Source organism: Crotalus tigris, unplaced genomic scaffold (assembly GCF_016545835.1).
Source record: "Crotalus tigris isolate CLP2741 ecotype Arizona unplaced genomic scaffold, ASM1654583v1 scf7180000018923.2277400, whole genome shotgun sequence".
Taxonomy (NCBI): Eukaryota; Metazoa; Chordata; class Lepidosauria; order Squamata; family Viperidae; genus Crotalus; species Crotalus tigris.
Genome location: NW_024097276.1, coordinates 1865625 through 1892938, shown reverse-complemented (window position 1 = coordinate 1892938; position 27314 = coordinate 1865625). Strand labels below are relative to the sequence as shown.

Sequence of the window (27314 nt, the reverse complement as noted above, 5' to 3'; positions counted from 1 at the left end):
GCAAAATCAACAAAGAAGAAAAACAAACAAACAGTGCACCACAAAAATGGAAGGTTAGACTAGAAAATAAGATCAGCAAGTTAAGATCACATGCAAGCAAGCTAGAACAGATGAAAGAAAAGAAGCTGAAGAACAAGAAGACCAAAGAATACCTAATCAAGAAATACCACTTAGAAACAAGGAAGATCAAGGAAGCACTGGAAATAATAAAGCAACAAATAACAGCTATAGCCAGGAAAATCAGTAGATATGAAGCTCGAATTGCAAACTATAGGCAGAACCTCCAATTTCAATCCAATCAGAAACGTTTCTACCAATCCATCAATGGAGAAACTGCAAGGAATCAGTCAGTACCTGACAAGGAAGAAACAGTGCAGTTCTGGAAGCAGATATGGGATAACCCAAAGAAATACAACAAGGATGCGGCTTGGTTAAAAGAGGTGGATGCAAATAAAACAGAAGTTGAAATGAAAGAACTAGTAATAACAACAAAAATGGTAGAAAAAAGAGCAAAGAAAATCAAAAATTGGTCAGCACCAGGTGAAGATGAACTGCATGGGTTTTGGTTGAAACATCTAACTGTTATACACCCACTCATTGCCAAGCAGTTCAACAATATACTACAAGGGGAGAAATTGAAAAGTGGCTAACAACTGGGAAAACCTACCTAATAATGAAAAATCCAGCAAAAGGGGCAACACCAGGTAACTACAGGCCAATTACCTGCTTACCAACAACTTTCAAATTACTAACTGGTGTGGTAGCTGATGCAGTACAACAGCATCTAGTTGAAAACAATCTCTTTCCACCTGAGCAGAAAGGAAACCGCCCCAATAGCAGAGGAACAAAAGATCAACTCCTAATAGACAAAATGATCTTGGAAAACTGCAAGAGAAGGAAGACCAACCTGAATGTGGCATGGATTGACTACAAAAAGGCATTTGACTCTCTGCCACATGATTGGATAATCAAGTGCCTAGAAATAACAGGAGTCAGTAGAAACATCAGAAAATTTGTGCAAAGATCGATGGCACAATGGAAGACACAGTTGCAGATCAATGGTGAGAAGCTGGGAGAGGTTAATATCAAGAGAGGATATTTCAAGGAGATTCATTATCACCATTACTATTTGTTATTGCACTGTTTCCTCTGTCAACAATACTGAATAACTCAGGACATGGCTATCAAACATCAAAAACATCTGCCAGACTATCCCACCTCCTTTACATGGATGATCTGAAGCTGTATGGAAAAACATCATCTGAAATAGAATCGCTGCTCAACACTGTCCGTATATATAGCCAAGATATTGTAATGGAGTTTGGCTTGGACAAATGTGCCACACTTACTATCAAACAAGGAAAAATAGTGAAAACTGAAGGAATCAAGATGCCCCACGAAAATAACATTAAGAGTCTGGATGAGGAAGAGTACTACAAATACTTGGGTATCCTTCAAGCTGACAACATCAAGCACACTGAAGTCAAGAAAAAGATTAGAGGTGAATACATCAAGAGAGTGAAGAAGATCTTAAAGTCCAAACTCAATGGAGGAAATACCATAAAGGCAATCAACACCTGGGCAATCCCAGTCATTAGGTACACAGCTGGAATAGTGGACTGGACTCAAGCAGAACTAAAAGCAATGGATAGGCAGACCAGAAAAATAATGACAATGAATCATGCCCTTCATCCACGCAGTGACATTGATAGACTTTATCTACCAAGGCAAATAGGTGGGCGTGGAATGCTACAAGTACATCAGATGGTTGAAGAAGAAAAAATGGCTTTGGAAGAATATCTGAAGAACAATGATGAAGATGCACTGAAATTAGTATATCAGGAAGGCTTACTAACTACTGGAGAGACCAAACTGGCCTACAAGAAAGACCAAATGAAGAACAGAATAGAGGCATGGGAAGACAAAGCACTACATGGCCAATACATTAAAAAAATAGCTGGGAAAGCAGATAATAATAAAACCTGGCAATGGCTAAGAGCAGGAAAATTGAAGAAAGAGACCGAGGGACTAATTCTGGCTGCACAAGACCAAGCCTTAAGGACAAATGCATACAAAGTCAAAATTGAGAAGACAGCAACAGACAGTAAGTGCCGCCTATGCAAAGAAGCTGAAGAAACAGTGGACCACTTGGTAAGCTGTTGCAAGAAGATTGCACAGACTGATTACAAGCAGCGGCATGACAAAGTAGCAACAATGGTGCATTGGAAGATCTGCAAAAAATATCATTTGCCTGTAAGCAAAAACTGGTGGGATCATAAAATAGAGAAAGTCATAGAAAATGATAAAATTAAACTGCTCTGGGACTTCAGAATTCAAACAGACAAGCACCTGCAACATAACACCCCAGACTTAACAATTGTCGATAAGAAAGACAAAAAAGTCTGGATAGTGGACGTGGCAGTGCCTGGAGATAGCAGAATAGAAGAAAAAGAACTGGAGAAGATAACAAAATACAAAGACCTACAAATAGAAATAGAAAGACTGTGGCAAAAGCAAGCAAGGGTAGTACCAATAGTCATAGGCTCCTTGGGTGCAATCCCAAAACAACTGGAGCACCACTTGAACACAATTGGCATTGACAAATTCGCTATTAGTCAATTGCAAAAGGCGGCCTTATTAGGAACTGCTTCCATCCTGCGACAATATCTGTAATACCATCAAACATCCACATCTGCCTATCCCAGGTCCTGGGTAAGGACTCGATAGGTAGACAAAATGCCAAATCCAGTATGAACATCTGGCTGACTGTGCGATGATCGATAGTAATAGTAATAGTAATAATAATAATAATAATAATAATAATAATAACCCCCAATGAGGCACTACCTTGACGTGGTTGTGGGGCTTGTGTACTCTGAGAAAGATGAGAGCTATGCCAGAGGTTCAACCATACTGGACAGATCTCATCAGAGGAGTCAGACAAAGAGTGTCTCTCCCATAGAAAATATGGTTAGACGTAAATTTCAGAATGCCATACCAGCTCGGATGTCGCCCGGGTTAACAAGGTCCACGCTAGATATTGGAGTTCCTGGATATCTGGTGAAAAATGGGTTACAGGACTCAGGACTGTTGGCTGAGCAACCAGGGCCAGCAGCTGCAGAACTACTGGAAGAAAAGGTGTTTACCCGTCGCAGATACACAGTGATGGAAAACAAAGAAATAATGATCTGTTACTACAGATCAAGTCCAACAAGAAGAGGATATCTAAAACGAATGCACCAGTTCTGGAAAGAACAACATCCAGAATCAGAAATAACAGAACAGAGACTAGCAGATCAACGCCGATTTATAACACGAAATAAAGTATTCACAGAAACAGAATTGGACGAACTGCAAAGGTTTACCCAGGGCAAAGAAATCAAAGCCTTACCAGAAGTAATTCAGAATGTAGAGGCAAACCAGGGGGAGTTGGCAGTGAAGGAATCCAGCAGAGATATACAACTGTTCTCATTTGGAAACCAGGCACCTCTTCCTCAGGAAGAACAAAACCCTCTAACTAAAGAAATAAAAGAATTGAAACAAAGAATAATTGAGCATCTAGAACAGCACAAAAACAACAGAATAAGGCTGCCGGCATTGAAGCTTGTTCCAAAGAAACAGCTAGCACAAGCATTAAAAGATGCAAATACTGCAATAGCAAGTATAAGCACCAATTCACTGCAAGAAACAAACCAACTAATGTACAGCACAGCTGCAGTTATAACTGAATACCTGGGATGCAAAATCAACAAAAGAAGAAAAACAAACAAACAGTGAACCACAAAAATGGAAGGTTAGACTAGAAAATAAGATCAGCAAGTTAAGATCACATGCAAGCAAGCTAGAACAGATGAAAGAAAAAAAAGCTGAAGAACAAGAAGACCAAAGAATACCTAATCAAGAAATACCACTTAGAAACAAGGAAGATCAAGGAAGCACTGGAAGAATAAAGCAATACTAAATAATACAGCTATAGCCAGGATAATCCAGATGATATGCAGCTCGGAATTGCAAACTATAGGCTAGAATCTCCAATTTCAATACAATCAGAAACGTTTTCCCAATCCATCAATGGAGAAAAACTGCAAGGAACAGCAGGTTCAGTACCTGACAAAGGAAGATAACACAGCTGCAATTCTGGAAGCAGAGTATGGGATTAACCCAAAGAAATACACAAGGATGCACCAGCTTGGTTTTTTAGAAAGACAGGTGATTGCAATATTAAAATCAGAAGTTGAATGATAAGAACTAGTAAGTAACACGCCAAAAATGGTTTTATTAGTAATATTAATAAGAGCCATAAGGAAATCAAAATATTGGCTCAGCACAGGTGTGAAAGATGAACTGTCATGGGTTTTGGTTGAAACATCTAACTGTTATACACCCACTCATTTCCAAGCAGTTCAACAATATACTACAAGGAGGAGAAATTGAAAAGTGGCTAACAACTGGGAAAAACCTACCTAATAATGAAAAATCCAGCAAAAGGGGCAACACCAGGTAACTAGAGGCCAATTACCTGCTTACCAACAACATTCAAATTACTAACTGGTGTGGTAGCTGATGCAGTACAACAGCATCTAGTTGAAAACAATCTCTTTCCACCTGAGCATAAAGGAAACCGCCCCAATAGCAGAGGAACAAAAGATCAACTCCTAATAGACAAAATGATCTTGGAAAACTGCAAGAGAAGGAAGACCAACCTGAATGTGGCATGGATTGACTACAAAAAAGGCATTTGACTCTCTGCCACATGATTGGATAATAAAGTGCCTAGAAATAACAGGAGTAAGTAAGAAACATCAGAAAATTTGTGCAAAGAGCGAGGCCACAATGGAAGACACAGTTGGCAGGGGGGATCAATGGTGAAAAGCTGGGAGAGGTTAATATCAAGAGAGGAATATTTCAAGGGATTCAATCACCATTACTATTTGTTTATGGGCCCACCCTTGTTTCCTCTAGTCAACAATACTGAGAATAACTAGGACATGGTTATCAAACATCAAACACATCTGCCAGACTATCCCACCTCCTTTATATGGATGATCTGAAGCTGTATGGAAAAACATCAGCTGAAATAGAATCGCTGCTCAACACTGTCCGTATATATAGCCAAGATATTGTAATGGAGTTTGGCTTGGACAAATGTGCCACACTTACTATCAAACAAGGAAAAATAATGAAAACTGAAGGAATCAAGATGCCCCACGAAAATAACATTAAGAGTCTGGATGAGGAAGAGTACTACAAATACTTGGGTATCCTTCAAGCTGACAACATCAAGCACACTGAAGTCAAGAAAAGATTAGAGGTGAATACATCAAGAGAGTGAAGAAGATCTTAAAATCCAAACTCAATGGAGGAAATACCATAAAGGCAATCAACACCTGGGCAATCCCCGTCATTAGGTACACAGCTGGAATAGTGGACTGGACTCAAGCAGAACTAAAAGCAATGGATAGGCAGACCAGAAAAATAATGACAATGAATCATGCCCTTCATCCACGCAGTGACATTGATAGACTTTATCTACCAAGCAAATAGGTGGGCGTGGAATGCTACAAGTACATCAGATGGTTGAAGAAGAAAAAATGGCTTTGGAAGAATATATGAAGAACAATGATGAAGATGCACTGAAATTAGTATATCAGGCAGGCTTACTAACTACTGGAGAGACCAAACTGGCCTACAAGAAAGACCAAATGAAGAACAGAGTAGAGGCATGGGAAGACAAAGCACTACATGGCCAATACATTAAAAAAATAGCTGGGAAAGCAGATAATATAATAAAACCTGGCAATGGCTAAGAGCAGGAAAATTGAAGAAAGAGACCGAGGGACTAATTCTGGCTGCACAAGACCAAGCCTTAAGGACAAATGCATACAAAGTCAAAATTGAGAAGACAGCAACAGACCGTAAGTGCCGCCTATGCAAAGAAGCTGAAGAAACAGTGGACCACCTGGTAAGCTGTTGCAAGAAGATTGCACAGACTGACTACAAGCAGCGGCATGACAAAGTAGCAACAATGGTGCATTGGAAGATCTGCAAAAAATATCATTTGCCTGTAAGCAAAAACTGGTGGGATCATAAAATAGAGAAAGTCATAGAAAATGATAAAATTAAACTGCTCTGGGACTTCAGAATTCAAACAACAAGCACCTGCAACATAACACCCCAGACTTAACAACTGTCGATAAGAAAGACAAAAAATTCTGGATAGTGGATGTGGCAGTGCCTGGAGATAGCAGAATAGACGAGAAAGAACTGGAGAAGATAACAAAATACAAAGACCTACAAATAGAAATAGAAAGACTGTGGCAAAAGCAAGCAAGGGTAGTACCAATAGTAATAGGCTCCTTGGGTGCAATCCCAAAACAACTGGAGCACCACTTGAACACCATTGGCATTGACAAATTCGCTATTAGTCAATTGCAAAAGGCGGCCTTACTAGGAACTGCTTCCATCCTGCGACGATATCTGTAATACCATCAAACATCCACATCTGCCTATCAGGTCCTGGGTAAGGACTCGATAGGTAGACAAAATGCCAAATCCAGTCTGAACATCTGGCTGACTGTGCGATGAATAATAATGATAATGATAATAAATAATAATAAATGTTGGAAGGACCTTGGAGGTCATCGAGTCCAACCCCCTGCTCAGACAGGAAACCCTATACCATTTCAGACAAAAAGGCTGTCCAGTCTCTTCTTAAAAACTCCAGTGTTGGAGCATTCACCACTTCTGGAGGCAGGTTGTTCCACTGGTTAATTGTTCTAACTGTCAGGAAGTTTCTCCTTAGTTCTAGATTGCTTCTCTCCTTGATTAGTTACCATCCATTGCTTCTTGTCCTGCCTTCAGGTGCCTTGGAAAATAGCTTGACTCCCTCTTCTTTGTGGCAGCCCGAAATATTGGAATACTGCTATCATGTCCCCCCTCGTCCTTCTCTTCATTAAACTAGACATACCCAATTCCATCAACCTTTCCTTATATGCTTTAGCCTCCAGTCCCCTAATCTTCTTTGTTGCTCTTCTCTGTACTATTTCTGGAGTCTCAAAATCTTTTTTACATCGTGGTGACCAAAACTGGATCCAGTATTCCAAGTGTGGCCTTACCAAGTCATTGTAAAGTGGTATTAATACTTGACGTGATCTTGATTCTATCCCTCTGTTAATGCAGCCCAGCACTGTGTTGGCTTTTTTTGGCAGCTGCAGCACACTGCTTGCACATACTTAAGTGATTGTCCACTAGGACTCTGAGGTTCCTCTCACAGTTACTACTATTGAGCAAGGTACCCCCTATACTATACCTGTACATTTTGTTTTTCTTGCCTAAACATAGAACCTTACTTTTTTCCACCACTCAATTTCATTTTGTTAGATAGTGCCCAGTGATTCTCCTGTATCCTAAGCCTGTCTTCCAGAGTGTTGGCTATTCCTGCCAGCTTAGTGTCGTCTGCAAATTTGATGATTTCCCCATCTATCCCTTCGTCCAAATTGTTGATGAAGATGTTGAAGAGCACTGGGCACAGAACAGAGCCCTGGGGCACCCCACTACACACTTCCCTCCATGTAGATGTGGTTCCATTGAGGACCACATGCTGAGTATGGCCGGTCAGCCAGCTACGGATCCATCTGGTGGTGATGCTGTCCAACCCATACTTTTCTATCTTATCAAGTAATAGGTTGTGATCTACTTTATCAAATGCCTTACTGAAGTCCAAGTAAATTATGTCCACAGCATTCCTCTGATCCACTAATTTTGTCACTTGGTCAAAGAATGCAATAAGATTTGTCTGGCATGATCTGTTTTTGACAAACCCATGTTGGCTTTTAATAATGGCTTTGTTTGCCTCTAGGTGTTCGTTGATTCGTTGTTTGATTATCTTTTCCAGAATCTTCCCAGGTCATGCTGATAGGTCAGTAATTTCCTGGGTCAATTTTTTTTTCCTTTTTTGTAGATGGGAACTACATCAGCTCTTTTCCAGTCCTCTGGTAGTTCCCCAGTGCTCCAGGATCTTTGAAAAATATAGTTCAGTGGTTCTGAGATCACATCTGCCAGTTCCTTGAGAACCCTGGGGTGTAATCCATCTGGTCCTGGTGATTTGAACTCGTCTAGGCTGGACAGGTGCTCACTTATCGTTTTCTTGCCTATCTTAATTTGCGTTTCTATTCTGTTTTTTATGGCACTATTTTTGGTAGGTTGGTCTGTTTTTACCTTTTATGTAAAGACAGATGCAAAAAATGAGTTAAATAGTTCTGCTTTCTCCCTGTTGCTTGTCACCTTCTTGCCACTTTCCCCCACTAATGGACCAATCATTTCCTTCACTTTTTTCTTGTTTTTTACATGTTGAAAGAAGCTTTTTTTGTTATTTTTGACTTTGGTTGCAAGCCTTAGTTCATTTTGAGCCTTAGCTTTCTTCACTTCAACTTTACAGGCTCGGGCTATTTGTTGATATTCTGATTTAGTTATGCACTTTGCACTTTCTATACTTGTCCTTTTTATCTTTCAATTTATCAGAGAATTCTTTATGCAGCCATACTCGTTTCTTTTGAGAGCTGTTATTTTTCCTCTTTGTTGGTATTATGCTGGACTGGGCTTTTATTATCTCACTTTTCAAAATTTCCCAAGCTTCTTGAGTTGTTTTCCCCTTGAGGATTCTCATCCATGGAATCCTTCCCAAGCCCTCTTTAAGTTTATTGAAATTAGCTCTCTTAAAGTCCAAGACTCTAGTTTAACTGTGTTCTATTGCTTGTGCTTCCATAATGTTGAATTCCAATATTGCATGATCACTTCCTCCCAAGGTTCCTGTGGCTTCAACACCTGCTAGGTTTGCAAGGAATCTGTTTGATCTTCCACTTGGTGCAGAGTTTGTCTCCCAGTTGATGTCAGGATAGTTAAAGTCTCCCTTTACTATTGTGATATGCTTCCTACATACCTTAATTAGCTGATTAGCAAAAAGTTCATCTATTTCCTCTGTTTGGTTGGGTGGCCTGTAGTATACACCTATGGTAATGTCATTTCCCCCCTCTTTTATATTGACCCAAATGCATTCAAGACAGTTTTCATCATTGTTGTGCTCTATTTCTGTAGAGATGTAGTTATTTCTTATATAGGGAGCAACTCTGCCTCCTCTTTTATTTGGTCTGTTTCTTTTAAATAATTTAAATCTCTCTAGCTGTGTGTTCCATTTGTGGGTTTCATCCCACCATGTTTCCATAATGGCAACAATATCATATCTGCCCTCATTAACCTGAATTTCTAGTTCACCCTGTTTGGTGTTCATACTCTGTGCATTGGTGTATAGACATTTGAGTCCTTTATGACTGACCCTGTGTTTACTTTCTACATAACCTGTGTGGTGCCTGAGTTCCCCTATTGTCTTACTACCTATTTGGTTAGTGCACTTTGTGTGACACTTGCTATTAGAAGCTTGATTTTGCTTGACAGCAAGGTTGATATTCTTGTCCGCACACACATCTATGTTACATGTACTGATAGCCCTATAGTTTTTAGATTGCCGGGGACATGGATGTTCTGTATCAATTAACTCACTGTCCCCACTGTTTAGTTTAAATATTCCTCCAGAAAATCTGTGAATTTATAGCCAAGTAACTCAGTCCCTTTCTGAGATGGATAAGCAGGCTAACTATAGTTAAATACTATCTAAATGTTTTATCCTATTTTGATTATTCCATGTCCAAAATCTTAAGAAATTCAGAATAATTGTATTTTCTTCAAAAACGCCACTATCCACAAGCAGATATACACAAAACCAGGTTTTTTTTCATGCCTATATTGTGAATATAACTAACATGCCATTTTAATAGAAATACAAAGTAATGTTAATTCAAAGCTAGTAGAATCATGAAAGATACTGCATAGCCATATATTCAGGTGAGAACTATAAAAAATCAAATCACAATAGCTTTATAATTATTTTAATTCATGGCATATCAAATAGGCCCTAATGACAAGGCTTGCCTGCTGTATTAATACAGATAGATGCACAAAGTGTGGACATAATTGTTCCTCCTTTCCTGGACTTTTTCAGCATTTGGAAGATATTTGCCTCTGCTGTGTGATTCATGAAAGAAGGCTAAGTTCTTTGATATAGGTTGCTTATTTTGTCTTTAGAACTGCATGTATTGCTCAGGTATAATTTCTTTAAATTTAAGATGAGGCACAGTAATTCAATAGTCTGAAATAAAAATAATTCAACTTGGAGTAACCTGGAAAGTAATTTATAGGGAGCTTACAGAGGTTCTCGACTAGTTTAGACCTTGTTCCAGTCACTCTTCTTCAACCTGGCAACCTTTATATCTCAATTAATGTCGGCTAAGGGATTATAACCATCAGTTTATTTAAATCCAATATCACTTAACTTGCTTTATAAGGTCAATTCAAACACAGTAAAATCTTGCACTGTTCTCAAAATATATTTAAATAAATAAGTTTTATCCCCCTACTATATTTGCTTTCAATGATCCAAGATTACTATGAATCATTAAAGCTATGAAAGTGCATGGGAAACATTTGGTTTTTTTGCACTTTGTAAAGCCTGAAAGGAAAATGGAAAATCCAATGTCAGTTCAGAAAATAGGGTTTTCAAGTTATGCAAAATAACTAGAAAGCTTTAAACTACAACTTCTGACTCAATATTCAGCAGAAAAAATATTCCTACTGCAAACTATGTGTATCAGTTTAATTGTTACTAAACAACAATTTATTGCTAAGACTACTTTACCTTCAATGTACTTCTCATTGTGAAATAAGTTCAGCTGTAAAATGGTTAAAAAGACCTAACCTATAAATATACCATTGGAAACTGACATACAAGCTTACATTAACATACATGTTAATGTATATTAATGTTAATATGTGTTATTCACTTGACACACATCCTTAGAAAAATAATCTACTGGTATTTTTACCCAATAAGTTATAAGAGACTAGTTTGCACATAAAACTAAGTCATAATGAATGGGCTCACATATCATGCTATGTTAAAAACAAACAAATGAAATGATGCGTAGCATTACTCACAAAACAACACAATTCTCTGGTGTTTTGAGTTATGCTATATGGATAAGAGATAGGTGAGAGCTATAGCAGCAAAACATTTAAATTTAACATTGTTTGATCAAACTGCAGTTTGATACACTGCAGTGGTTTCCCAAAAGGCCCCATATTCAAAGTTCAAAGTGTGTATAGGATGTGTGAGTATATGTGTTGCCAGCTTATGGAGGAAATAAAAAGAAAGATGACAAAATAAAATGTAATCCTTCCCTTCCTTCTCTATTATACCTATGGAAAAATTATGTATTTAATGAAATATCAAAAACTCTGTTGGGCTGTTGAGTCCCAAAACCAGATTTCATATAGCATGTTTTTAAATAGTAGCTATTCATTGGTTTGTTGACATTCCTATCCCTGCAAGCAGAGCTCTTAGAAGCTACATAAGAAAGTATGTTGTCTCTCTCTCATTTGTGGGGGAAGATGTTTTAAGTCATGAAAACACTGAAAACAAGATTCACATTTAAGAACTTTGAAAAATATCAATGAAATTCTTCAATATTTGAAGGCCTATAAGAATGTATAGAAGTACTTTTCCCTAACAGATGAACAAAAGAGGAAGAATTAGCCTCATAATTCTTTTATAAATTCTGAAATGAGGGCACCTCTGAAATTTTAGTGATAATCTTTCACCAAAGACTTTTTGCCGTATGAACAAACTTAAAAATAAATTTTAAAAAAGGAAACAAAATATGCAAAATTTTGAAACTCTTTGCCTTAAGAAGCAAAGGTAAGGTAAATAGCAATATTCTAAATCAAACTTGAAACATAATTAGGGATATTTTAATAGTAAGTGAGAAATGGTACCAGTTCATAGTCCCTGATAACAGCCTATTTTGAATTAATTGAAATGTCCAGATTATTTCCAAAGACAATCCTACATTACAGCTCATTACAATACTTAACAATTAGACATCACATAATGGATAGGATGAATACAAAGCTCTTCCAGATGGGCCCATTGATGATTATTATGAACATTTCATCACTCTAATCAGCCCATTTTAAATTTCTCTTTTGTTTGGTATTCCTGAGTGACATAATAGGGAGAAAAAGATCAGTAATTCAGCAAAAATGTAGATAACATACAATGATGCAAACACATTATTGAAAGCAAGTATCCAACAATATTCTATAGTTAAACATTGTTTAAAATGCTGTCCTCTGCCTATCTGCTCATGTTTTCCATCTGGAATAGAAGAAAGATTTTCCTTGGTATGTAGTATGTAACGTTCTGCAAACATATATTTTACTCTAACTATTTCTCTAGTTCACATCACTATTCTGAGAAAGAAAAAGAGCCTCATGAAACAATTGGCAGCTTGCTTGCAGATAATGTCCAAACAATTACTTTGTAGGCGTAGTAATTCCTTTACACATTAATCTGCTTTAACTGTCCTTATGAATCAAGCTATAACAGTTTTTAATTGTAAATTACAGTGACAAGTGCCTTACAAGGGAGCAAACCTCACACAGACTTTCTTTCATGAGTTTAATGACAAGAACTAGGGGTGAAAAACAGAATCTTGAGAGTTGAAATCAAACCCTCCAGTTGTACTTTATTAGTGAGCTCATTAGAGCAAGGCCTCTTCTGAAGCTTCTGAATTTCTTTCTCCCAGTCTGCTGGCCCAAGGGGCTATAAGTCTATTACTTTTATAAACCAGCAATGATTTCTTCTATTAATTGTTTGAGTCCAGATATACTCCTCCTTCTCTCAATTTCAGCACAATATTTATAGAATTTCTGATTGCAGTTCTGAACAAAGTCAATGAATAGGAACATTCTGGTGTTTCTGAATTTCAAATCTAATTCTGTCTTTAAAGGGACATGTCTAAGTGTACAAAATCCTCATGGCCATGCTTGCAATAATATGTTTAGAAAACTGAATGCTGGCAATGGAAGGGAAATTGAGAAAGGTAGGACAAATTAAAGGGGATGCTGAGTAAATGCTAAAGAGAATGCTACAAGATGAGAGGAACTTTATGTTTGAATGTAGCCTAAGTTATCAGAAATTAGATAAAAAGCTAAATAAAGTTAGCTCGCACTAAAATTCAATGAGGTTCAACTAGCTATATCAGGATCCAACTACCATGCTAAATTACTTGTTCATAAAACCTACAAGTCCATGGATTTTATGTAAGGCAATGATAATACAAAATGTGATTTAATTTTCTGTGAACATAATTTAATGTACAGCTGTGATCACTTGATTCAGGTGTTTTAACTCCTTTGACAAATAAAGCTTGCCTACAGTTATGAATAAATCTTTCAGACAAAGAATATACCATACTGAGAGTAATTTGCATGTTCAAGTGCTCAATCTATTTCTTTCATTAAACCCAGACTGCATAAATGTTATCAAACTTAATAGACAATAACAGTTTGTCAGCATGCATTTATTAAAACAGGAAAATAAAAATACTTTTAATTAGATATTGCTAACAGCAAAGAAGATATGAAAGAAAATGATAAGGACTTACATACCCGGAATACAGAGACATTTATAACTTGTTCCAACACTGCGACAACTGCCATGAGCACAAGGATTCAGAGCACAGAAGTCAATCAGGTGGGCACAGGTAGGTCCTGTAAAACCTGGACTGCAGCTGCAAGAATAGGAGAATCGATCTGGATAACAGGTCCCATTGTTCTGACAAGGAAATGAAGCACAATAATCGACTTTTTCTGCACAAGTTGGTCCCAGGAATCCTAAAAAGATACAAATGGACCTGATTTGTAGACTGTCTCCAAATTCCAAGCAATTATTTGTCAGGTGCAAATAACCAGGAACAGCAGTTGAGTTCAAAGTACTAAAAGTTTATTCTTGCCATCTATACACAAGAACCTGAGCAACAAACAGCCCAAGCTAAATTACTGTTAGATAAAAGTCAATAGAATTCACATGTGCATGGGAGGGATTCAGAACTCTTGTGGCTATGCAATGATGCCAAACTAATTACATGTTTAACCCCACCCTCCAGCTAAACCTGTTCATCTCCTATGTCATTTGTCTTATTTAAGCAGAATGTTCTGAATAAAATTATCTTAAAACACAAACTGATACACACTGAGATACTAATATTTAGCAGTATGAATTGATATTATATTGCTGAACACCCAAGATATTTTGTACCTCTGGTATTATTCTATGGTCATAAGAAATACATACATGAAAGCAACAATCAGTTAAATTCATACCATTCCACTGTTTCTTAATGTTATAAAATAAGTTTACCATTTCATATCAAGACAAGCTAAGAATAGTTGACACAAATTATAATAGAAATGGTAACGAATACTTTTTCATTTAAAACAGATGCTAGTTGTTTGAAATGATGAGATGGTTAAATAGTAATAAGGGATGGCAAAGTAAAAAGAATTGTAATTTTCAGCTGCCCTAGCAGGTTGTAAATTCGTAGTTACTACATCATCTAAATGGAATATCTTTTACATATTTAATTCCTGCAGGAAATTCTGAGAAATTTTTGGACCTGGTTTGGTTAAGCACCAGAGGATTTTAGCAGTTAGGGAAATGTGAGGTGGATGATTAGCCATCAACCATTAATTGACATTAATGGAACTTGAGTCTTGACATGGGAGAATAGATTAAAAGGACTGGAGTGAAATGAAGAATAACATGCACATAGGTAGAACACATCCCCACCACCTCTATATAAAAGTATATAGGAGTATTATAAATTCTAGGAAAATACTCAAGTTATCCTTTATAGCAGCATAATGTCTGCTACCACAAACAACATTCTTCAAAGAATCAAAACCAGTGATTGTCCCAGATAGGTTTCTTCCTTCTAACTCCCTTTTAATCTATTAATTGTTCCATACAGTGCCTCAACCATATTTATTATGGTTTATGCCATCAGTTGTATGATAGACCGAAAACAATTTTAAAACATAAGTTAGGTTCAAAGCCTCAGTCTCAGTCAGCTGGAAAGTGACACAGAATGATGGAAATCAAAAAAGAAAGCTAAATGAAATTCAGCTATTCTCATCAATATGTTATACAGTTGAAAAAGGTACTCAACAGGAATTATAGAAATCTGTAAGCAGGAGTTGCTTAATATGAAACATTATGGATTATTTATCATACTATTTTTAGTATCCCTCTGTATCTTCTCTAATTTAATTGCTTCAAAATTTTACTTTCCACTTTTCCTCTGGCTCAAAATAGTGGCTTATAACCTAGTGATCTTAGATTTATGATATACATTTTTCATGTTCTAAGAATGCTCTTATTTATTATTGTTTCTGGTCATGAATTTTTTGTTCCAATTAAGCAATTGGTCAGCAAGGACTGTGATGTGGAGGCTATTGTACATCTTGGCACTAACGATCTGTCCCAAAAAGATGTACTCTCTGTGCAGAATGATTTCCAGAGCTTGGGGCAGGAACTTAGCAGAACAGACTGTAGGCTTACTTTTTCAGAGGTTTTACTAGTGTATAAGGAGCAAAATGGAAAAGGCCAGCATATAGCACAATTCAATATGTGGCTAAAGGAGTGGTGTAAAGGGGAAGGCTTTGGATATATTAGTCATGATATCAGTAGCTGGTCCAATGAAAAAATGTACAAAAGAGATGGTTTGCATCCATCAAAAAAGGGACTGAGTTACTCGGCTATAAATTCACAGATTTTCTGGAGGAATATTTAAACTAAACAGTAGGGACAGTGAGTTAATTGATACAGAACATCCCTGTCCCCGGCAATCTAAAAACTATAGGGCTATCAGTGCATGTAACATAGATGTATGTGTGGACAAGAATATCAACCTTGCTGTCAAGCAAAATCAAACTTTCAATAGGGAGTGCCACACAAAGTGCACTAACCAATAGATGGTAAGACAATAGGGGAACTCAGGCACCACACAGATTATGTAGAAAGTAAACACAGGATCAGTCATAAAGGACTCAAATGTCTATACACCAATGCACAGAGTATGAACACCAAACAGGGTAAACTAGAAATTCAGGTTAATGAGGGCAGATATGATATTGTTGCCATTATGGAAACATGGTGGGATGAAACCCACAAATGGAACACACAGCTAGAGGGATTTAAATTATTTTAAAAAAACAGACCAAATAAAAGAAGAGGTGGAGTTGCTCTCTATATAAGAAATAACTACATTTCTACAGAAATAGAGCACAACAATGATGAAAACTGTCTTGAATGCATTTGGGTCAATATAAAAGGGGGCGAAATGACATTACCATAGGTGTATACTATAGGCCACCCAACCAAACAGAGGAAATAGATAACTTTTTGCTAATCAGCTAATTAAGGTATGTAGGAAGCATATCACAATAGTAATGGGGTACTTTAACTACCCTGACATCAACTGGGAGACAAACTCTGCACCAAGTGGAAGATCAAACAGATTCCTGACAAACCTAGCAGACAATTTTGTCTCCCAAAAAGTAGAGAAGGGAACTAGGGGATTAGCCATTTTGGATTTAATTCTCATTAACAGAGATGAAATGATAGAAGGTGTCATCTACTTCAACTTTGGCTAAGTACGAAGATATTTAATGTCTAAATATCATATCATATCACTTATCAAATCTAGGATAAAAATCCCAACTCATTATGAAAACTCATCCATCATTTTGTTCATATATTTTAGACACAGATTTTGATAGGATACTTTAAGAAAGCCAGTTAGTTTAAGTTCAGTTTTAGTGTCTCACTATTCATTGTTACTGTTTATATATCTCTTGGGAAGAGCTAAAAAATATCTAAAATTTTCTATTTAAATTACTGGGGTTGTTCCATTCACAAGCTGTAGCACAATTGGTAAACGGGTTACTGATTATAATATAGAGGTTCAGTCAGTGATAGGATTTAGCCAGTTCGCATTAGTTTGGCAGAACCAGTAGCTAATTTTTTGTTGCCCAGGCCCAGAATGGACATTCAGAGGCGGCATCCACACAGAGAACTGGTTGTTCTCATATTTGAATTCCACCACTGGGTTCAGTCTAAAGACAGGTAGAACACTAATGTATGCTATTGCAAATATACTTTAATTGTCAGCATTCAGCAGTTTTCCTCAACAAGACCTTTTTAGATATGCTGGATTTCAACTTCCAGAATTCTCAGCCTGCAGAATCCTAATATAAAATTGTTATTTAGTAGATGTATCTATATTTAGGAGTAAATCAATTTATATAAAAGCTATTTCAAACCAGATGCAAGCTACAACAAATAAAAATCAATTCACAATGTTATCTGAAACATTGATAGCTCTATAAACAAAAGTCAACAGAAGAATTTTAATAAATATGCTTATACAGTCCCTTTTAGCCATGAGAACACTCACTCATTATTTATTGCAGCACACTACCTAAATAACTGCTTACACAGCAACACACAAAGAACATGTATGTATGTGCACATATACTTCACTTTTATTCATCAAAGGCCAAATTAGCTCCCATGATAGTCCCATAGCTACATAATAATAAGAGCTGTGCTGTGTTTGCCTCTGCCTAACGACTTTTTCTCTGCAGATGAAACCAGTGGTGAAATTTAAATAATTTAACAACCAGTTCTCTCTGAAATCACAGAACCCTTTAAGAGGTACATGTGTAAAAACCAAGCTAGGGAGAGGGAGAATTGCCCCACGTGTCCCGCACCTGCTTACTTCAGGGCCCCCGCATCCAGACCACTCCCCACTCAGTGATCTCCCCCTACCGATTCAATAAACTAGCTGCCCACCCGCTTCTTCCCTTTCACTCTCCTCCTAAGCTGGACAGCCATACTACAGAGGATGGACCTTAACCAGTCTCCCTCCATTGTTTTGATACCAGAGGCGAGTGACAGCAAAAGGCTCTACCACTGCTGTGCATCAGCCACATCTGCTGCTGGAGGGGTTTTCTTCAGTTCCCACCACCCCTGTCGCCTCTGCTTTGCTCCACAGATCACCTACCTGGTGGCAGCTGCCACCTCCTTCTCCTCCAATTCTCCCATGGCTTGCACTGTGACTGGGAGGCGCAAGCCTCCCCTGCCGGCTCCCTCCACCATCCCTGGTATCCCTCTGCCAAGCTCTCCATCACCGCCAACATGCACCTGCTTGCATGAAGCAGCAGCCCATATGGGCTGCCTTCTTCTCAGCCAAGAAAGGGACAAAGGAAGAAAGGTGCCTTACAGTAGCTTCCTTTGCCTCCCTGGGTGTCCTTAAGTCTTCCTTCCTTCCTTCCTTCCTTCCTTCCTTCCTTCCTTCCTTCCTTCCTTCCTTCCTTCCTTCCTTCCTTCCTTCCGCTGGTCTACACTTTCTTGCTACCCTGCATTGGCCAGGCTCTCCCTTCTCTCTTCTGGAAATGACAGCCCTGTTTTCTGCCACTTTCCTCCCAGTAGAAGTGAGGAAAGGAAGACGCTTTGTTTGGAAGGATGCTAAGTTCCAGGAAAACTACTCCAGCTGGTGAGAAAGCCAGCTTTCCCTAATGGTTCAGCAAAGCCCTTGAGAAGTGGATCCGCTTCCCGTATGGTTGGCCTCAGCACGCACTTTGGATGGCAAATAGAAGAGCTTTGCTCTTTTCCTCCAGGCCCTTTGAAATTGCCCCCATCCCACCCCTTCACTTTTCTGCCTTAAAATCCAGAGTAGACAAAAATCATGCCGGTAACTACTGTATGCTCAGATGATCAGGAAGAAAACATGTCTGCTCTGGATTTTAAGGCAGAAAAATGAAGGGGGGGAAGACAATTTCAAAGGGCCTCCTGGAGAAAAAGGGCAAAGCTCTTCTGTTTGCCATCCAAAGTGGGTGCTGAGGCCAATCCTGCGGGAAGCAGATCCACTTCTCAAGGGCTTTGCAGAACCATTGGGGAAGGGGAGTCTGACCTTTCTCGCCCAGCTCTAGCTGGTGTAGTTTTCCCAGAGCTTAGCATCCTTCCATACGAAGCATCCTTCCTTTCCTCCCTTCTGCCAGCATAAAAGCAGCAGAAAACAGGGCTGCCATCTCCAGAACGGAGAAGGGAGACGACAGCCAATGTAGGGCGGCAAGAAAGTGTGTGCAAAAAAAGTGTGGTGGCGGCAAAGGAGGGCTGGTGGAGGGATACAGGGTGGTAGAGGGAGGCAGCAGGGGCGGCTTGCGCAGATTAATCATAACCGGTTCACTGAACTGAACATAAAATTAGGTATTGGTTCTGCCGAACCAGTGCGAACCAGCTGAATCCACCACTGGATGAAACTGTGAAGTGATGATTCTCACAATGTTCCCACTTGGTAATTGAGAGTATCTTCTTTTGTGCAAGAAAAAGGAATGCCTTTCTCCATACTGAAGGCGACATAAAGATTTTTGCCAAATGATCCACGAGCTGGGTCATCAGCAAGATGACAAGAATTCCTTATAATTGGGGAGAAGATTCTGATTTGTATTCACACATATGCATATACAGTATATGAGCCAGGGTGATGCAATCATTAGAATGCAGTACGGCAGGCTACTTCTGCTGATTGTTGGCTGCCTGGAGTTTAGCAGTTCAGTTCTTACCGGCTCAAGGTTGACCCAGCCTTCCATCTTTCCAAAGTCGGTAAAATGAGGACCCAGATTGTTGGGGCAATATGCTGATTTTGTAAACCACTTTGAGAGGGCTGTAAAGCACTGTGAAGTGGTATACAAGTCGAAGTGCTATTGCTATATCTACTTATCTTGGCAAGAGAGAAACAACATCCTTATAAAAATAAGTAGTTTCTTAAGTATTACTGAAACTTACTGCTTACCTGCTGAACATTGGCAATTGAATCCACTGCTACTGGAATAGCAAGTCCCTCCATTCTGGCAAGGCTGCTGAGTGCAATAGTCAATCTCTGACTGACACATTCCCCCAGTATATCCTTCAGCATAATAAAATCATTTTAAAGAAAGAAAATACATTGTATTAATAGATGGGTCATTTGCATATTATAATAGCATCCAAAACAATGTTCCTATATTAAAGAGTTTGTTGTAATCACAAAGAATTGACCATACTCCCATTCAAATTAAAAGTAAGTTAATATGCAACTATAATATGTAGTGCATATTTGAAGTATGCATTACTCAGAAATGCATACTTGCATGTGACAATTGCTAACGTAAAAATATTATACGTTAGTAGATTATCTATCTAATCTTAAATTGAAGCATTTACCTTGATACTAAAGTCTGTACAAATACAATTCCTAATCAGTGAAAACGTAAATAACACAGTGAATAATAATGGTAATGGTTTAGAAAGTGCCAACTAATTAAATTTCCTAACATATACGTTGCCACTTCATTTTCATAGTTCTTCACTTTCAAATCAAGTCTAATTTACTCTAAAGCAGTGTTTCTCAACCTTGACAATTTTAAGCCATGTGGACTTCAACTCCCAGAATTCCACAGCCAGCAATGCTGGCTGTGGAATTCTGGGAGTTGAAGTCCACATGCCTTAAAATTGTCAAGGTTGAGAAACACTGCCCTAAAGTCTAGTTCTTTTCTTCTAGTTATTAAATTCTGTGCATGTGTGTCTATTTGTGTGTGGGTGTGTATGCAAGTATTTCTCTATTTCTTGATAAGAATATTTCTAAATGTTGTATTTATACTAAATACAAGAAATATGTATACATTAAAAGATAACATCTTCCTGTTTGCAGTACTTAAACAGAATTCAGATTTGAAAAGTTAATATGTTTTGTAAAAAAAGAAGAGGGTACTGTACTATGCAGTTTTCAACTTAAGCAGACCAATTTATTCCAATTTATTCATCAAATATATAAAAACACAATTCGATACTTCTAGCATAACAGAAGAATTGGGGTATTAAAGGGAAAAGACATGGGAGTTTCTTCAATTATTTTCATATAGGGATATAAAATTGTGAACCTCAGTATGTTGATGGACTTCAAAATTCATCATTCCTGCCAAGTAATTATACTGGCCAGAGTGTCAGAAATTATATACCACTGAAAGTCACAGTTTGCTATATAACTCAATGTTGCTATAAGTGGGCAAATCTGAAGTCCCTTTCTCTGTCTTTAAAAAGAAAAGAGGAGAGACTGAGACAGACACGAACTGAACTGAATAGATCATCGGTTTTACAGTATCTATGCAGTTCCACCTGACCCCATTTTCCTGTCTGCTGATCTCATTCTGTTATGTAGGCTAATGCAGATATAATACACATTCAAACTTTTGTAAGGAAACTGTGCTACTTATTTTCCCAGGAAAGTAGGAATTAATTGCAACTGCTAAACAAAAAATGCATCAGTGATATGTACTGTATCTGTTACTTCCTATTCTGGTAATTACAATGTTGTATGTGATTTAATTATAAACCTTCCCTCCCCAAATAGTAGCAAACAATGTACAATTGTTATTAAACACATAATAAACATAATCATAATAAACATAAAATATAGAATAAAACACTCAAAGATGTGTTGTGTAATGTCTCATCAATGACAGCTTACACAATCCTACTATTTGGCCCTGCAGGTCATGTTTTGTGTAGCTCCATCAAACACTCTTGCAGTTTTTCTAACACTTGAACCAAAACATGTTAAAATACTCTGAAGAGGCTGGAATCTATTGCCTTGAAATCACCCTTCCAGCTATTCAAAGCATCTGCATGCCCCATCCAGCACTGTATTATCGTATATTGCATAGATGTAAACTATCGTAGTTGACACTTGCTATGGATAGAGGAACTAAGCGAACTTGTACACATGAAGTACTTTTATTACTTTTTTCACAAAAACTTTTAGTTGAATGGCACATCCAGACCTGTCATAGAGATATACTATTGCATGAAACAGTGCATAAATTACACCAAGACTAACATATAGTCTTCTTATCAAGCTTGGATAAGACTTGCAAGTACCCCCACTCTTAAGATTATTACCAAATAACTAATTTAATGTCACTTTTCCTTTTGTAATATATTAAATGGATAAAATGTCTATTTCTTCCTATCTATAGAAAATAAGCAGGATATGACTGACAAATAATTAGGGTATAACAGGAGAAAGTGTGCAGAACCCACTGGTTCCTATAATGACATCATGCATCAAACATTTGCAATTCTAGCAGGAACAGACTCCAAGAGAATCCATAACTCCTTCTTCAGTGGAAGTGCCTCCCTTGTGCCAGAGAGCCTCTGTATAAACAGTAATGCTTGAAAAAGCATCTTTGAGACTGACTTGCCAGGATTCAATATGTCATGTGCACATATACAAGGTAAATCAGTTTCCAAGATTAGTTTATTTGGAGTTGGCCCCTAGGTTAAAAATGTGGACAAGCTGGGTTTTGACAGGATTTTGTGTGTTTTGTGTGTATGTATATGTATATACACACACACATGCACACACACACGCACACACACATTTGTCGTTTTTTTGTATCAGGGATCCTCATATAAATTTATATCTAGTTCTTCTGTTAGCTTCCTTACCCCTTCAGTATCAAGAGATGCTCTGCTCTCCTAAGCACTGTACAAATGAAATGTGATTCAAAACATACCAGGAAGACAAGTACAGGAGAAATTTTTTCCAACATGTTTTTCTGCCATATCCATGCAAGTTCCATTATTCTGACAAGAGTTGCTTTGACAGGCATTAAATTCTTCACAGAAAACACCCAGGTATTCATTGTCACAGTCACAGAAAAATGTTGCCTAGAACAAAAAAATCCATACTACTTTACAATGAAATCTCCAAGCTTCTTTTTAAAGCATGTTCCTGATTATGTAAAATATTCTTAAAGTAAAGCTTAATTATGGCAAACAACCAAACAAGACCGAGAAGGGTAAGGACAAGAAATAAAGGACACACATTTTTGCAAGAAAAGACAGTTGTTTACATATACAGTCAGCACCCCTTTGAGAGTCAGACAATTTTTATCCCTCCTCTGACTGGAACATTCGTCTCAATTTGCTTTTTTAAAATATGAATTTGCAACCATAGAGCACAAGTATTATTGTAGATATAGCGTAAACATTTAGGTAGCATACAGTATTTTATGTTATAATCAGTACAGTTTTAACAAAGTGACATGCATTTTTTCTTTATAAATTTCTGAACGCATCTGCATTTCACTTGAACACGTGTGAATATATATGCTGAATTCGTTTATGTATATATGCATTGTGTACAGTATCGTCTATCTATCTATCTATCTATCATCTATCTTTCTTTCTTTCTATCTATCTATCTATCTATCTATCTAACATCTATCTATCTATCTATCTATCTATCTATCTATCTATCTATCTATCTTTGATCTAATTCCTTACACTTATATCCAGAGAGCTTTCTAATAAATAGATTTCATGTGTGGAGAGTCCCACTGGAGTAGCTTTGGAAACAGCATGTTTGAAAAATAAGTAGCTGCTTAAATTGAACAGAGAGGTGGCTATTTGTACTCCCACATATTGCATCTTTCTTGAAAATTTGTAGAATCCTGGTAATAATTACAGCATATAACTACTGTAATCCAAACTAATGAAATTGTGAATGCCTTCATTATATGCACTGATAGGCAGACAAGTAGTAAGAACTAGCAAATTCTACTATTACAAAATCATTTCATTTCATTTCATCATTTTCTTATTCATTTTTGTCCCTTCAAGTCAATGTTGACTCCTGGCGACTCACTGGAGAAGTCCCTGGCAAGGTTTTTTTGGCAAGATTTCAGAAATAGTTTGCCCTTTTCTGATTCCCAGGGCTGAGACACAGTGACTGACTGGTATTGATATAATAACCCAATCCACAAGAACAGAGTCCATTACCTCAGAAAATCTGATCACATCTTTCCTAGTTCTTATTCCCCCCAAGAAAAGTATACGTCAGGTGCATATGCATTTTTAAAAGCATGCATGAAGCATAACAATTATGAAATCATGTATATTTTAGCAAGTTATAAGTGATAACGAATACAGAGCATGTTTTTAAAAGACAAAAACGATAGAAAATAGTAATTAAAAAGTAATGTAGATCTCTGAGCAACTATTAATTGGACTAATCCTGAATTTAACCTCTTAAAATTGTACTGTAACTTCTGCATATTTACATAGGGTTATCATCTATTGAGATCTTCACCATATAAATTTTCAAAGATTCCACTGTAAGAAATTATTATTGTTTATACCACAGAGTGGGATTTTTTTTATTTGAATTCTAACCAGAGGCCAAGGAATTATCATTGTGGTATGTTGGAATGTTCTTGCAAAAAATTGGTTTTTGAAAAGTTGGTGGTGGAAGATACAATACATTAAAAACATCCAAATATTCATCAATACCTTTAGCATGGCTCCAATGGCTCCATCTACTATTACTATTATAGTTCACTTTTTCTTCCAAAATCTTTCAACTCCAGTTTGTAAATCACAATATTTTGTTATGATTTTGTTATATGTTTTTCAAATATTATCTCCTGGTATTTCTATATCTATTAACCTCATTTTTCTTTCTGTAATTATAAATCATCATTATCATCATATGGTGTGTTCTTATTACTTTTTATTTTACAGTCCCACAGGATCTTGACCTCTTCATTTTCAAGTGTATGTTTCCAGTAGTTTTTGTTAATAGTAAACAAAATGTTCTACATAAACACCGTATATTCTGGTTTTTATTTAGATCATATAAATAATAATTATTTTTCTTAAGATATCATTGTTATCCCAATAATACAAATAAAATATGTAGTGTATGTGGGGTTCATACTTAAAAACACCAAGTAATTATAGCCCAGAACAGGAACTAATTCCATTCCTGTATACTCAAAGATAAGATTTACTGTTTGATGGCACATAAGTGTTATAAATGTACACAAAATAGCTCAGATAGATACTAAACTCTACTGTTTATCCACTGTCTAATTATTTTAACTGCACCGCATCATGGTCAGTGACTAAGTAAACATTAGTTCATCTTCTGGTCTTATATGCTTAGAATGAAAGCTTATCCTAAATAAGAATAAATATACCCAAAAGGACTTATTTATGACTAAACTATATTTTGCTACTGTTTCCTTGCTACTGTTATTATATTATAGAAATGGCATCCATTAAAGTGTCATAAATATCAAAGAACAGCAATAAAGAAATTAAAGTTCAATCATTTCTTTTGGCTTGCAGTTCTATAGTTATACCAGTAGCAGTACTTCAGAAGCTACCAATCTTCTACTGTTTAGGAACTGTTTTGCTTAATATTTGCATTCTGTTCCTTCCAGGAATAGCAGACAAAAGAAATTGTCCAACACTGCTCTCTCTATTTTTTTTATTTGCAACTATAAAAAAAGGAGTCCCTCCACTTGTCGTTGCCGACTATAGGGGGCAGTGCTCATCTTCGTTTCAAGGCCATTGAACCAGTGCTATCTAAAGACATTTCTGCAGTCATGTGGCCAGCCTGAAGACACAGAGTAGTGTTACCTTCCCACAGAAATGGTATCTATTTATCTACTCACATTTGCATGCTTTCGAACCACAGGTTTTAGAAAAAATCAAATAAAATTATAACAATCCATATCAGTTCAATACATCCCCTCTAATATTAACAGCATTAAATTACAAACAATAAATTTGCTTTGTGCCATGTTCATCTACATCAGATAAGGAAAAGATTTTTTTTAATTCTAAAGTAGACTGATTCAATTGGATAAACAAACTTCCAAGGAATTTAGATCTAGGTTCCTGATATAGTTTACATTATAATATTATAATAATAGGTCAAATCTTCTGCCTTTCCATTCTATAGGCCGTTGTATTGTTTGAAAACAAAGTTTTCAGGGAATGGGATGTAAAAGACTTTAAGTAATATGACATTCTTTATGCCTCTTTAAAACAATCAGTATCACTTAGCCAACTTAAGCTATTATCCATCTTGTCTAAAATCTTTAAAGAAACATGCAGTCCCTCAATAGTGTATGATAACTTATGTCATTCAGCAGTTCATGGTATAGCGATAATTGTGAGAATGGTTTTAGAAACAAATTTACCCATCTATTACTGTTAAATTGTTCACGGAGGCATTGTTTTGCCAAATAAGTCTCCTATAATACAAAATTATTGTTTTACCCTTATTGATGGAAGGTCCACATCTAATCTCAACATTGCTGCTGTATGCGTGAGGGGATGCTAAGATTGATCTCATTAATTTATTTAGGAACACTTCTAATTCTTCTAGTTTACTGAAATCAGAAATTTGGAGGCTTTTAAAAAGGGATTGAACAAGCATTTATCTAAAATGATATAGGGTCTCCTGTTTAAGCAGTTGGAAGGAACCTTGCAGATCTTCTGGTCCAGTCCCCTGTTTAAGCAGGAGACCCTATACATTTTAAATTAGAAGTGTTCCTAAATAAATTAATGAGATTAGTCTTAGCATTTCCTCATGTATACAGCAGCAATTTTGAGATTAGATGTTGACCTTCCATCAATAAAGGTAAAACAATAATCTTACATTATAGGAAACTAGTCTTCACACACAACATTTATTTGGGTATCTGGTTTACTGAAACACTGTCGTGGGAAATATAGCATCAACAAAAACAATGACCATGAGATCAATGAAAGTACAGAATGGCCATTGTTTTTGTTGATGCTATATTTTTCACGATAAGTGTTTCAGTAAACTGGATACTCAAATATTTCAATGACCTCAGTTGTTCAATCTCCTTATCATCTTGTGTCCATTATGTCTCTTGGATCTTTTAGTAAATACTACTACCTTGGTTTTAGAATAATTTATCTGTTAAGCATTCTTTCCTAAAAATAAATTTGAAATTCTTCCAGGATTCTTCTCATTCCAATTAATGTTGTTGATATGAGTACCATGTCATCTGTATACAGTAATATATGGACCTTTCTGAAGCCTGCTGTTCCTCTCTTCTAATTTATCTTGTATCTGCTCAATCAATTTGTTTAAAATATTTGTTGTATATAGCTTACACTCTATTTCAGTGATACTTTTGGAGTGAAAGTTAGCAGGCTTTGTGAAATCTCCCTTTTTAATATTGGAATTACTACACTGTTTTTCCAAGGGATTTGCCCAGGAGCATTGATATAAATAAACAAGGAAGCATGCATAGGAGCCCGTCAATCAGGGAATACCTTTAAAAAAAATGGTGATAACATATAGTCTCCTGGGCCTTTGCCAACTGTCTGTTGTGAAATTATTCTCTTAATTTCTGTAGCAGTTACTTGGGGACATCTTAATGACAATTGTAATAAATTGTACTCATTAATTATTATTTTAATATCCTCAAAT

The 27314-nt window shown here is 36.9% G+C and overlaps 1 protein-coding gene across 1 annotated transcript in view; it reads right to left on the bottom strand.

The window, feature by feature from the left end:
* LOC120314411 (delta and Notch-like epidermal growth factor-related receptor) overlaps positions 1 to 27314 on the bottom strand; it is a 153446-nt gene that overhangs the window by 37193 nt on the left and 88939 nt on the right. The window contains exons 6-8 of the mRNA XM_039357474.1: positions 22570 to 22723; positions 19809 to 19922; positions 13561 to 13785 (exon numbers count right to left, since the gene is read on the bottom strand). Of these exons, the coding sequence (XP_039213408.1) occupies positions 13561 to 13785; positions 19809 to 19922; positions 22570 to 22723 (493 nt within the window). The remainder of the gene's footprint in view (positions 1 to 13560; positions 13786 to 19808; positions 19923 to 22569; positions 22724 to 27314) is intronic.